This window comes from Drosophila subpulchrella, chromosome 4 (assembly GCF_014743375.2).
Source record: "Drosophila subpulchrella strain 33 F10 #4 breed RU33 chromosome 4, RU_Dsub_v1.1 Primary Assembly, whole genome shotgun sequence".
NCBI classification, from domain to species: domain Eukaryota; kingdom Metazoa; phylum Arthropoda; class Insecta; order Diptera; family Drosophilidae; genus Drosophila; species Drosophila subpulchrella.
The window spans coordinates 1,583,023-1,596,490 of NC_050608.1; the positions used below are offsets into that span (position 1 = coordinate 1,583,023).

Consider the following 13,468-nt stretch of genomic DNA (forward strand, 5'->3'; position numbering starts at 1 on the left):
TTTCAATCTCGCTTTGCTGCTTGCATATCTCCATTTCCCTTTGGTCCCTTTAGCTGAGTAACGGATATCTGATGGGAGAGGTACTAGACTATAGCGTTCTTCCTAGTTTAAGCCTAGTACTCACATCGACGAAAACCGCGAGCTAACCATAGGAGTGAGCGAGAGGCAAACAGGCGGCTAAAGGTTTTCGTCGGGTCTGTTTTTCAGCACGGTACTCAGATGAGCTAAGGAAATACCAGAAAAAATATCAGATTTCGCGAGTGAATTTTCGATGAACGCCGTTAGCCGCGGCCCAAAGAATTAGAAATTTAATCTTTGGCGGGCTTCGTGCAGAAGCGGTGGGGAATTTGAAAATTAAAAATGGAAGAAAAACACCAAAAACGGCTAAATGAAGTCAGTGCAGATGAAAAAGGACGCCTAATCCAAGCTGTTGCCCATTGTTGTGGGACTTGAACGACAGGAAGCAGTACCACAACGGGTCAAATCCGCAGAATAGTTGAAGCGCTGGAGGAGATCCACTAGAGAATCCCAGTGGGAAGGAACATGCCGAGTGGGCCTTCGCTCCCTACATGGACATCCTGCCGGGCGTGTCCTCGCAAAGAAAGTAAGATCTGGCCAAAATATTTTGGTTCCGTTGTACTAATAGAAGAATCTTTTTAGCAGAACCACCAGTAATATGATCTCCGAAGACCTCTCCATTAGGACTCTGTACACCATAACCACCAGCTACTTGGCAGCTTAAGCGGAGCTGGAGAACCCTCTGGCTTCTATAGGGAGGAGAAAAGTAGGGCGCCCGCTAAGGAACAGTTGGAGAAGCCATAGCTAGCCACTGCCAGGATGCTGGCCGACTTCCTGCAGCATCAGCGGATCAACCCCGTTCCCAATCCGGCACCCACTTCCTCAAGGTCCAATATGCCCATTGGAACTCGGAGCTGGACTGCGGTGGCGCGGGAAAGATGGCGAAGCATCCGTGGGACGAGAAGGAAGCTTTAAGACACTAATTTACATAAATAAAAACATTCGTTGAACATTCCATTTGTTTATATTTTAATTTCTTTGTGTACCAGCAGACTTCTCCTTTTTAAATTTCTCCAATTGATTTGTTTTCCGTTTGGCAACAGACCCAGCTGCTTGACAGTAAGACCATGCTACATGCATTGCGGGTGAACTTTGAAAACTTCGGTCACACTACAAAGAATAAGATTTTTCGACTAGTGAAACTCTTAGCCGATCTGAGTACTAGGCTTTAGCCTTTATTCGTGATATAAAATTGCTGTTATAGCTTGTTTACGCGGAGGACTGCATTTATGTCAATTTAACTTTTTATACCCGTTACTCGTAGAGTAAAAGGGTATACTAGATTCGTCGGAAAGTATGTAACAGGCAGAAGGAAGCGTTTTCGACCCCATAAAGTATATATATTCTTGATCAGGATCACTAGCCGAGTCGATATAGCCATGTCCGTCTGTCCGTCTGTCCGTCTGTCCGTATGAACGCTGAGATCTCGGAAACTATAAGAGCTACAATACTAGGATTAGGCATGCAGATTTCTGAGATTCCTGCGCAGCGCAAGTTTGTTTCAGAAGAGTGCCACGCCCACTCTAACGCCCACAAACCGCCCAAAACTGTGGCTCCTACAGTTTTGATGCTAGAACAAAAATTTTAGCTGAAATGTATTCTTCTAATCAATACCTAGCGATTGACCTAAAAAAAGTTTGCCACGCCCACTTTAACGCCCACAAACCGCCCACAAACTTCAAAAAATCGTATATATGAACGCGGATATCTCGGAAAATATCAAAGATAGAGAAACGGGATTTCAGATTTAGATTCCGTAGGCTTGAGCGCAGCGCAAGTTTGTTACGCGAATATGCCACGCCCACTCTAACGCCCACAAACCGCCCAAAGCTGTGGCGCCCACAATTTTTATGCTAGATAAAAAATTTTAACTGAAATGTATTGTTCTCTTGAATACCTATCGATTGATCTAAAAAAAAGGTTGCCACGCCCACTCTAACGCCCACAAACCGCCCAAGCCTGTGGCACCCACAATTTTCGTGCTAGATAAAAAATTTTAACTGAAATGTATTGGTCTCGTCAATACCTATCGATTGATTAAAAAAAAACTTTCCCACGCCCTTTCTAACGCCCACAACGCTTAAATCTGTCTACCGCCGGTAGGTGGCGCATTTGCTGCTTGCATATCTCCATTTTCCTTTGGTCCCTTTAGCTGAGTAACGGGTATCTGATAGTCGAGGTACTCGACTATAGCGTTCTTCCTTGTTTCTTTATTGATCTACAGAATATCATTATCCTCTGAAAATTCGTCGGCCTCAATTTTTTTTTTGGACGTTCCCGACTGCGTTTTGGACCGCCTGATTTAATATACATATAATATATTAATATATATATACATATTGTGTCACCGAGTTCTTCTTAACAGGTGCAATCACTACTGGCACCACCACTGGCAGCAGCACTGAAAACTATATATGTATATAGTTCAACAAAATCCGTATTATCAAATATTATCTTCCACTATCCTTCCCCCACAAAAAATGTTTAAAGTTATTGCGGAATGTTAAATGTTCAAACACCCCCAAAATAAATTAATACATATCTACATAAGTCAATACAATAATTTCATAACAGGTTTAAAAAAAATGCAATAATTTCATTCGTACTCCGATGTAGTACCAATATTATTTTACAAAGTCAAATAAACAGAACACATTAAATATTAAATAATATGAATAAAATTTTAAGTAAATGTGTCGTAAATCGTTAAGTTTCTGGAGCAATATCTAAAAATCAGTGTATGGTAAGTTTCCAGTTGTTGGTGAGGAGAATTGACTTTGATAGCTCTGTTGTTTGTCTGGAATAGCGCCCCAGCCTCTGGCACATTGGTTAAAGATTTGACCTTTGTTCGCCAGTGGAGAAGTCGTCCTGCCAATTGATGGGCCACCTCTAGAAGAAGCAGTTGGTAACAGCTGACGGTACGGAGATCCAATTGACCCTGCTGAACTTGGAGATCCTGACGTATGCTCATTAAGTACGATTCCAAATGGTGTCGGCGAAGCATTACGCACGTGCGATTTTTGTTGCACATTTAGGTACTGTGAACTTGCACTGGTCGAATTCTTTCCGTCAGGTTGTTCATACCTTGCCAGTTTATCAAAGGTCAAAGGCGCAGGGTTAAAGCTAACCTGAGGCGCGACGTTTTCAGATCCAATTGGGGTTCTTTGATAGCTAGACGGCGAGTAAAGCTGCTGCTTTGGTGGTACAGTGCTAAACCCAGGTGACAACGGCTTTGATAATGGGAACTGGCCAATGCCATTGTTTCCAACCGAACTTTGATAAGCAGAGAAGTTAGTCCTTGGTAAAGGGCGCGAAACAGAGCCATTGTTTGGTGATTCAAAATGTTCATTGTTCCCGGCGTACTGCTGTGGAGGTGCTGCGTAGCTTGAAAGAGATATCTCTTTCGGTACATATAAGCCTGTGAATACAAAGTAGAAACACGAAATATAAATTATTGCAGTGCTGTATTTTGAAAATCAAAGTGAATGTCAGACGATTCAACAAGTTTACGAACATTCAGACGTTACATATCTTCCTGAAATGTAAAACAAAAATTCACATATCACATATACATAAACAAAGCCTTTGCTTATCGAACATTTATCTTGAAAAGCACTCGGAAAAAATATATATTTTCTTTTAATAAAGCCTACTACTTGAAATCACACATTCTATTAATTTGACGTACCCTCCCCGCTAGGATCAGGAACTACGTGTAAAGATGTGCTTATATGTATACGTCTATATTTACATAATTTAATGCCTATAGGCCTGCACCAAAATACCTGTCAGGCAAACATCAAACAACATCGTACATAATTTTAAAAGTTTACGGAAGTTTTTTTGTGGGTAGTAAGAAATAAGCCATGGTATTTTTACCAAGATTTTTTAACAAGGGCCAAAAAAAACCATTTTTTGGAAATATTTTTGTTCTAGTATTTTATATAATAAAAGCAAGAAATAAGAGACAAGGTCTTTTTATTCTTTCATTTTATTAAGTGTGATAAGACTTATAACACTTATCTAAACTTTTAATCCATGTCCTACAAAAAATGCATAAATTTAGCAAGAGTGCGCATCTGGCTAAGAAATATTAATAATGCAAAAGCCGCCTGCTTTAGTACGGGAGCATATGTATATTTATTTTCAAGTATTGTATTCTTATCAACGTATTGCTGTTTTGTATGCTATGCTCACTTTGACGAGAGCCGAAACAATCCCTTCAGTTCCAAAAAAAAAGTTTCACTTGTGAATCACCTTGTGAATGCCGCGGCAAATGTCACCTTGCACGAGTGAAAAACAAGTGACACTCCATATAGACAATTGTATGGGATGTCCGCTTTTTCAAAAGTGAAAATTCAAATGAAAATTTTTCGAAATCACTCGGGATTTCACTTGGTCCCTTTACTCATTTGTCGTATGGCCTGTCACCTGCCGGTGACACGCCCCACGTGAAATCATTTGTGAAATTCAGAATATTTACGATGTGTTTTCACTTAAGAATTCACCTGCAAGTTACACGTCCCACGTGAAATCACTTGTGAAATTCAGAATATTTCCAATGAGTTTTCACTTATGAAAATATAGAATTTAAAGTACATACATTTCTATTAAATTTTAAATTAATTTTTTTTTAAAGGACGGTTATTGTTAGTAAGACTAGTTTTATGTTTCGTTGATTTGCATAATTAAAATGACTAGCTTCCCTCTTAATAGTCTTCCCCCCACCCCTTTTCTTGATTTCTTTTGTTTTCTCTTCGCTGTTGGCGCGTGCCACTGCACCTATACCCTTTCTAAAGCGAAAAATATCCGACTATAAAAATTTGTCTCTGCGAGCGCGGAGTGCAGACAGATTATAAGACAAAGAATATCTGCCTCTCTTTGTTGCACGGGTGTTTTCGTCGGCAGTCCTTACGCTGCGTCACAGCGTTTTAGACACAAAAAAAAACAAAATGCCTTTTGCCTTCAGACACTGAAGGGCATAAAGTATTACCAGAGTTACCATTTCACGCATTGGAGTTGGATTCATATTCAACTTTCGTTTGTTTCGAATTTATGAAACGGCGCTTATGCTTGAATTGGCCGACTTCATGAAATGATAAGCAAATCGATTCAGTATTCCATTGTTTTTTTCAGTATTTTTTTACGATTTTAAGTGATTATTGTACTATGCGTTTTGGGATTTGCATTTGAAGGCGCATCCACCTCCCAAAATGGTTGCTTTTAAAATGGAAATAGTCAAGGAATCGTATGCGAGGGTGGTGTTATAAACGGTTTAGGGGTCCAAGCTGTAACTTGTGAAAATTCTCATGGCGTTACTGTTGGCCCAAAATAGTCCCTATTCAATTATCACTACGCATGCCTGAATGGAAATCTTGTCATTGATTAATTTGCTAATAGCAATAATAATAAATAATCATTTGGAGCTTTTTATGGTGGTAACGAACGAGCCGAGGTGTTCCGTGCACCCGATTAATGGTAAGATGCCGACCGCTGCATTATTGACAATTTTCTTTTTAGAGTCTTTGCAGACTATTTGCTTCATTGTCGAAAGCGTTTACAGACCAGCTACTACTTTTAATGTTGTTATTCCACGACATAGTTCGGCTTATTCGTTAGATCAAGTTTTCCATAGATTATGCGATTTAATGTAAGTGCGAGCGAACAAACACATGTTAACTCCAACTAGCAACTAATGGCAAAATTGAAGAAACCGATGTATTTTTTCTGGTATTTAAAAATTTCTCGATAATTTAATATGCGGCTAATTTGATCTAAAAAGTACAAATTTGCTTATTCATTGAACTGTAGTAAAATTGGGATTAAGTATAAAAACGAATTTTGTGACTTTTAACTGAGTGAAAATATTTTTAAGTTGTATAAAAATGCTGCTTCTTAACAAATCACTAATAATTGGCCATAATTTTGTACCAACTTGGCACTTCATATTGAAAGCGTTTAACATTAAACTTAGCCAGTTAAAGTTACTTGAATAATAAAATTTAAAGTAGCCGTTCAAATGATAAAGGGACCATGCCTTCGTATCCAAGCAAAATGCATGTAAGTGCTATATATGTCTATATATTCTGTTTCTGTCCAAGACTCTAGTTAATGCTCTAATGAACGAGTTGAACAATGTCTGGGAATAACACCATAATGAATTTTTAATTTCGGTTCCTTGACTTTGAATATCATAATCGTTAAAAACAATTGACGTTGAAATCAAGCGTCCCATGTGGAAGTACGCTATTTAAACAAATATTGTAACATAACACTAATCAATATACATACATAGAAAACAAAGTAAACTGAACATTTTTTATTCTTAGATACATACACTGTTCATATGCATTTAAACACAAAACAATTTATAAACATTTTAGCCTTGCCTTTATTGTCGTAATTTGATGGTGCGGCAAGGCCGTCTTGACAATGGCTTAGTTCCGATAAATTCTGTTGTTCAAAAGATTGTATTAATTCTCGCACATTTAATTTTTCATCTAGGTCATCTTTGACTTTCTGGTCATCATCACTTAATTCAAAGCCAACTTTTTTAATACAGTCTTTGCCGCTTTGATAAGCCTGAGGCAGAAGGGTTGAACGTATTTCTTGGACACTTTCTTGGTTCCGTAATATTTCTATTTGAAGGCGTTGGTGCTCCAAAAATAATTTTTGAAATTTTTCGAGTTCATATAATCGACTCTGCACATCTTTAGCGAAATTGGAAGTCAGGTTATCTTCATTAAAGTAATATTGGGGGTGAGTCTGACGCGATGATTCAGTTTTGTTAGGTTGCAAAGATTCTGTAATATTTGAATTACCAAGAAAACAACAAGTAAAAAAACCCAAGATTTATTATTCCTAAAGATTTGAAAAATATGTAAGGGTTTGGAGAATCCTATAAAAGTAGTCCCAACCCGCTCAATAATTAAAACAAAGCTTTTGAAACTTTCCCTCACGTCACAGTTTTAAGGAAATCGTGATCAAAGTACCAAATCTTCGATTTTAAGGGATTTTTAATAACAGTTAAGCCATCCGAAGCCCACGGGACTAGAAGATGTCTGAAATGGTACTTTGAACCATTGCTTTCAACATTGATCCATCATACTTTTTGTGGGACCTCTAGTATTTTAGTTAAAGTAAACTTTAAGTAATAGGAAATTTTTTTTAGATTTTGAAGCATTTTGTCTTGGTCTTTTTATTGTCAGCCTAAGTAATAATTTAAAAGCATTTTGCCTGATCGCTGCTTTGCAACAGCTAGGGCCTTTCCACATGACCCTAGAACTCAGTTAAAAAATAATTTCACAAACATTTTCAGGAAATACAGTATTCCTTGCAGTGTGACCGAATATTTGTACAGTTCCCTCAAACTGGTCTTACTGTGTTTGATAAAACCACAAAGTAAATAAACCATTTGTAAGAACATTTGCCTTGAAGTGGTGAAACTAACAACGGTTTAGGAACGTGCCGAAGCGGTATTTATATCGGAAACCTTTTCTGTACTCAGGAGACTCTTACGATTTCTTATGACTTTATTAAAAAGTTTTCAACCCAGTGAAGGGGTCGTTTCCATCTTCTAAAGTATATTTATTCATGATCAGCCATATCCATTTGTCAGTGTGTACGTAAAATACTCTCTCTTAGTTTCTAAGCTATCGGTCTGAAACATATCCAAAATTCTTCTTTTTATTGCATAGCTCTCATAAGAACAATGGGAAATTTAACAAGAAAGGAAGTCAACTTCGGCAAGCCGAATTTTGTATACCCTTGCAGCTATAATTATTAAATTTAAAAATACAAAAAATGATATTTCCAATAGTATAAGATAATATGTCAAAAAACACCGAAGCTATTATTTGTTTCATATTATTTTCCCACCTATTTTCCGATCGTTCCAATGGCAGCTATATGATATAGTCGTCCGATTTTGATAAAATTAAATTCGAAACTCAGAACTAATTAAAAAATGTTATTTCCAAGCGTAGGAGGTTATATGTTGAAAAACACCGAAGCTATAATTTGCTTCATATTATTTCCCCACCTATTTTCCGACCGTTCCTATGGCAGCTATATGATATAGTCTTCCGATTTCGATAAAATTTAATTCGAAATTCAAAACTAATTAAAAAATGGAAAGATATAATTTTTAAGAATTTTTTTTCCGATTATTCCTATGGGAGCTATAAGATATAGTTGTCCGATCCGGCTGGTTCCGACTTATATACTACCTGCAAAAGATATAAGACTTTTGGGAAAGTTTCAGCCCGATAGCTTTAAAACTAAGGGACTAGTTTGCGTAGAATCGGACGGACAGACGGACATGGCTAGATCGACTCGTCTACTTTATGGGGTCGGAAACGTCTCCTTCACTGCGTTGCAAACTTCTGACTGAAATCAATATACCCTCTGCAAGGGTATAAAAATTAAAAATCATCTTCAACTCTTGGGACTCTTCAACTTTTTTGGAAGTGTTATTAAGGTTTTTTTTTTTATTTTTCAGAGCTATTTCGATGCATTTCGGTCTTTTAGATTTTTAAGCACTCTTTCGGCTGCGGGGGACTATAAAAGATTACATTTTATAATCTTTGTGAGACAGCTAAAGAACGTTTAACAACATTCATATGAGGAGATTGGAAAAGCAACTTTATTTTACGGTATTTTCTGAGTAGAAATTTGATTTGGTCCCAAATAACAAGAAAATTTAAAAGTAAAAAAGGAAATGAGGAAGCTCGAGCCGTTTGTGTCGACCCGGCAAAAACGGTCAGATCAACGTAAAAACGGTCTTAAGAACGGGCAGACGGAAAGGGCTAGATCGACTGGTCTAGTGATGATGATTTAACAGGTCCGAAAGGTCTAATGCACTGCGATCCGAACTACTGAATGAATTGATGGCGACTATATGTACACAATTATTTATACAATTTTATGTATATATATATGCAATACAATAGATTATTCATATTTATACTACAGCAACCTGTTTCATTTAAAATAATATTAAGTTATCACGTACACAAGCCGTTACCGCAAATCTATACTAACCTTTTGGTAGTTCCACATTGCGACCTCCCCAGCCCTGAGCAACGGATGGTGTGTATGCAAGCTCCCTTTGGGGATTCGAGGGTACATTGATTGACTGCGGTGGAGAAGCAATGGCCTGTGAAAAGATACTATTATTTACGTTCAGTAATTATAAGAAACATACATTATTATAATCTTTCTGAGGCCTGTAATGCGTAGGTTCCACAGCATCCGTTAAATCCCTTCTACCACTTTGGAAGTACGGAGTGGGTGATACGGCAGCAGGTGAGAAACATTGACTTTTGGTATCCTTATCTTCCAAAAACGCTGTACTGGCTGAACCAGTTTGTAAAGCTGCATCCCAAGGAGACTGAACCACCTGCAATCCTGGCTTTGAATACTTTTCAATTAACTGATTTTGATGAATATTCAACTGAACGCGATGTTTTCCCGCATCAGAATATGCCGGCAAAATGTTCGGTGATATAGCCGGTCTTTGTTGATACTGCTGGTAATCTGGAATACCAGATGGAGGATTTTGAGTCTCTAAGTTGGTTTCATCGACTATCCAATTATCGGCCTTTCTGCGGCGTTTTGCAAACAGTTCGGCGCCTTCATATACAGAAGAAGTTAGCGGTTTGTGGGTTGGTTGATTTGCAGCCGTTGGTGGCGGCGGGAGCGGCGGTGAGAGCGGCGGCGGGAGCAGCGGCGGGAGCGTCAAAAATGAAGCAAAGCATGTATGTAAAAATAAAAAACATTAAAATAATATGCTGACTTTCAGACAAAATTAGGTGTTTACTACGATCTCAAGCCTTTATCCTAGTTCTATGTATACTAAGGCGGGTCGATTTGTATGGGCCCAGTGATAAATCGTAGGGGGGCGTAATCTAAGGACACTTTTAAGCAGTATTGCCAAAGAAACTGTCTTGAAAATCAGTTTTGACCTCCGCACTAGCATAATAAAAATGGCCAGTATTTGAAAAAAAACCCTTTGGACGGTACCCAATCAATAAGCAGTTCTAAGCCATATTGCCAAAGAACCCATCTGACTAAAACCACGTTTGACCCTACTGTTTTTTGTTTGTTTTCGAGAAAAATATTATAGTTGCCGCTACAGATTTATCAATTTATATTTCTCTCCTTTGTTCAAATTCTTGTTGTCTTTAAAATATTTTTTTAATGCAGTAATTCAGAATATCTGTAATAAAGAGAAAACCAGTATTTTCTTTTGCAATTGCGGAGGATCAAACGTGGCTTTCGACACATAGTTCCTTGGAAAATATTTATTTTCGCCTCCTACCAATGTTCCTAATTCAAGGGTACCTAGATATTTTTTTCACAAAGCCAGTATTATTCTCTTGCAGATGCGAAGGGTCAAACCTGATTTTCAAGACATAGTTTCTTTGACAATATTGCTTAGAACTGTCCACAGAATACGTTCCCCCCTACGATTTGAAGACCTCCAAATCGACCCACCCTAATGTACCCGTCCTTCTCTGATAATGATGTTTCGACTGATACCAAGTTTGTTTCGTCGCAAGGTTAATTCGGATTCGCACTCTCCTGGTAAAAAATATAAAAGCCATAAGAACAGCTTTTCCCTCTAATCTGATGATAAATTCAACGACGCTCTCCCTACTGCTTGTATAGGGGGTGCTGTAGGAATAGATCCCTTCACTCGTGTAAAATGTATATGTAATATGCAGTGGCGGATCCAGAAGTTGGTTGTGGTGGTTTTAACCCGAGTGGGGGATCTATACCCCATATCCACCCGTGATTCCGCGCACGGTAATATGCATTTTATTCCAAATTTTTTGATTTCTAATCAAACAATTTTTTTATTTCTTTTCACAACCAAATTCTGGATCCGCCATTAAATATTTATGTTGCTTTAAACATAAATATTTCTGCAAAAAGAATATATTTCTGATGCCCAACTGGTGTTTTTTGGCAGGATGGTCTATTGTTAAATCGAACATAATGATAGATTTTCATTTTTATACCCTTTCAGAGGGTATTTTAATTTCAGTCAGAAGTTTGCAACGCAGTGAAGGAGACGTTTCCCGTTTCTACGCAAACTAGTCTCTCAGTTTTAAAGCTATTGGGATGAAACCTTCCCAAAAGTCTCACTTCTATTGCAGGTAGTATATAAGCCGGAAAGAGCCGGATCGGACAACTACATCGTATAGCTTTTATAGGAATGATCAGAAAAAGATAACTTCGGTGTTTTTTGACATAATAACTTTTACTCTTGGGAATATCATCCTTTAAATATTTCAGAATATCAAATACAAAATAAATCCAGTCATAGGAACGATCGGACAATTAATGACAAAATAGTACATAGACCGTTATATTTCGTTTTCGGTAAACATACACGGTAGTAAATTGAAAAAACTTTATCTTAAAACTATTGTAGTTTTGGTTTTTTTTTTGGTTTTCTAAAAACCGGGGAACTCCCACGGGATCGACCTGCAAGGGTATAGAAACGTCGGCTTGCCGAAGTTATCCTTTAAGTGGCGAACCCATTTGAATGCAAAAATGAATGTCGAAATTCTGAGGAAATGTGTGCTTCCTTGAAGAGATTTGTGTGACACCTCCTATACAATGAAGTGAAAATAAGGTGAACAAAACTGGATTGAACTCAAAATGGATTCATAGACAAATTTTGTTAAACAATTTTCGTGGTAGGGGGCCGACTGTATAAAATACGGCATTCACCTTGGACCATTCTGAATCCAGCAGTATTAATCTTTTTAATTTGTCCCAGGATATTATCGACAAATTTAAATATTCCATTTTATAATTTTTTAATTTATGCATTTTAAGGGGTCATTTTCTTTGACAAATTTTTCCAATGAGGTATATTACCTTGAGTGGTTAATTATTGCTGCTCTCGTTCTGAATAAAACCCATATTTCCATAACTTATAAAAGTGTCTTTTTAAATGTGTCCCATACTTGTGTCTCTGAAGCGAGTAAAAATGAGTAAAACGATGCGATGCCTAAGATTCTATGATTACAATGTAATCGCCTTCAATGAGCAAGAAAACGTTTCTAGAGCAAATAATACTCTTTATTTATTTACGTTTACGCTTAAGATCGTAGCACACATTTAAAAGTTATTAAGTTACCTCGTCCTTGATGAAGTTGAAGTGCAGTTATTAGTTCAGCGCAATTGTCAGGCGATAGTAGGCCAGTTTCAACGTTAATCAATTCTTTGAGCGAATTATAATCACGGACTTTTCCGTTTGGGTTCATTATAAGCTTTAGCGGTATTTTTTCCAACTTTGTAAGTTCCAAGGTGGAATTCGTTTCGGAATTCTCTTTATATGGATCTACAGCGTCACTTGAGCACTCATTCCCTGAATATGTAAACGATTGTATAGGTACGTACTTAAAAATGAGAGCTCATTAGTTCACTATATCTTTTTTTAATTTTATTTACTACAAAGGAGAAGTAAATGACTGCTTACTTATTTATTTAGTTAAAAAGAATTATTTTTTTCAATATAGCTTCCTAAATAATTGGTTCTCACGTTTGTATATACATTTTAGTTTGTTCGCGTCCTCGACTTGAACATTATTTTCCTATTTTAGATTAAGACATAGGTTATTGTATATTTAAAATGAGAATCAATGGCAATTGTCCCAAATTCCAATAAAGTTTTCGAAGCAAAATTATGCAACAAATTTTGAAATTTAAATATGTAATGTCATTATTTATTTACCTTGACGGATGCTATTAAATCATTTACGCTTAGAATCGCTCCTTTAAAATGTGTTCAGAAAAAAAATCCCCTGCACATTCAGAGAAAGTATTTAAAAGGTAGAAGGAAGCGTTTCGGACCCCATAAAGCTAGAAAGTTGGGATTTCAGATTTAGATTTGACAGCTTCGTGGGCAGAGCAAGTTTGTTATGCCAATGTGTCACGTCCAAAACAATGGCGTCCACAGTTTCAAAGATTAAAAATTAAAATATTTTTATTATATTAAAATCGGTCATTAGTTAATAAGTAATTACCATAGGCCCGTATCTAGCTAGTTGGTAAAAATGAAATGTGTAAGAAGTAAAAATTTCAAGTAGATAAAAATGAAAACATCGACATTTCTTCGCCTCCACTCGAAGGTACACTTCTTTTGAAGTTGATTAGCTGAGTAAAGGGGATCTGATACTTGATTTGAACTCGTCGGAACGAGCCGGATCGGAAAAATATATCCTATAGCTCCCATAGGTATGATCAAAAAGATATTTTCTAAAAAATGTATATAAATTATAATCTCGGTATTTTTTGTCATATTAAATTAAATCTTTTGAGAGTTTTATTCTCTTAATATTTCAGAATGTTGAGTAAAATTTAAAACAATTTG

General features: G+C 37.0%; 1 protein-coding gene and 1 long non-coding RNA gene across 17 annotated transcripts in view; one reads left to right on the top strand and one right to left on the bottom strand.

The window, feature by feature from the left end:
* Nucleotides 1-2,672: 2,672 nt before the first annotated feature.
* The window catches only part of LOC119562996 (kinesin-related protein 4), a 33,677-nt gene continuing 22,881 nt past the window's right edge, over nt 2,673-13,468 (bottom strand). For 6 of the 16 annotated variants that reach the window (XM_037876198.1, XM_037876181.1, XM_037876238.1 and 3 more), the window contains 5 exons: nt 12,233-12,463; nt 9,284-9,711; nt 9,121-9,235; nt 6,468-6,881; nt 2,673-3,496 (listed from right to left, as the gene is read on the bottom strand). In XM_037876198.1, coding sequence (XP_037732126.1) covers nt 2,805-3,496; nt 6,468-6,881; nt 9,121-9,235; nt 9,284-9,711; nt 12,233-12,463 — 1,880 coding nt within the window. In that variant the 3' untranslated portion in view covers nt 2,673-2,804. Of the gene's footprint in view, nt 3,497-6,467; nt 6,882-9,120; nt 9,236-9,283; nt 9,712-12,232; nt 12,495-13,468 lie in introns of those variants that run through there. The other 10 variants (XM_037876230.1, XM_037876215.1, XM_037876206.1 and 7 more) reach the window with 6 other exon arrangements.
* LOC119563145 lies at nt 5,322-8,978 on the top strand. The gene is made up of 3 exons (XR_005222112.1): nt 5,322-5,556; nt 8,579-8,732; nt 8,787-8,978. It is a non-coding gene; the product is annotated as an uncharacterized LOC119563145 (long non-coding RNA).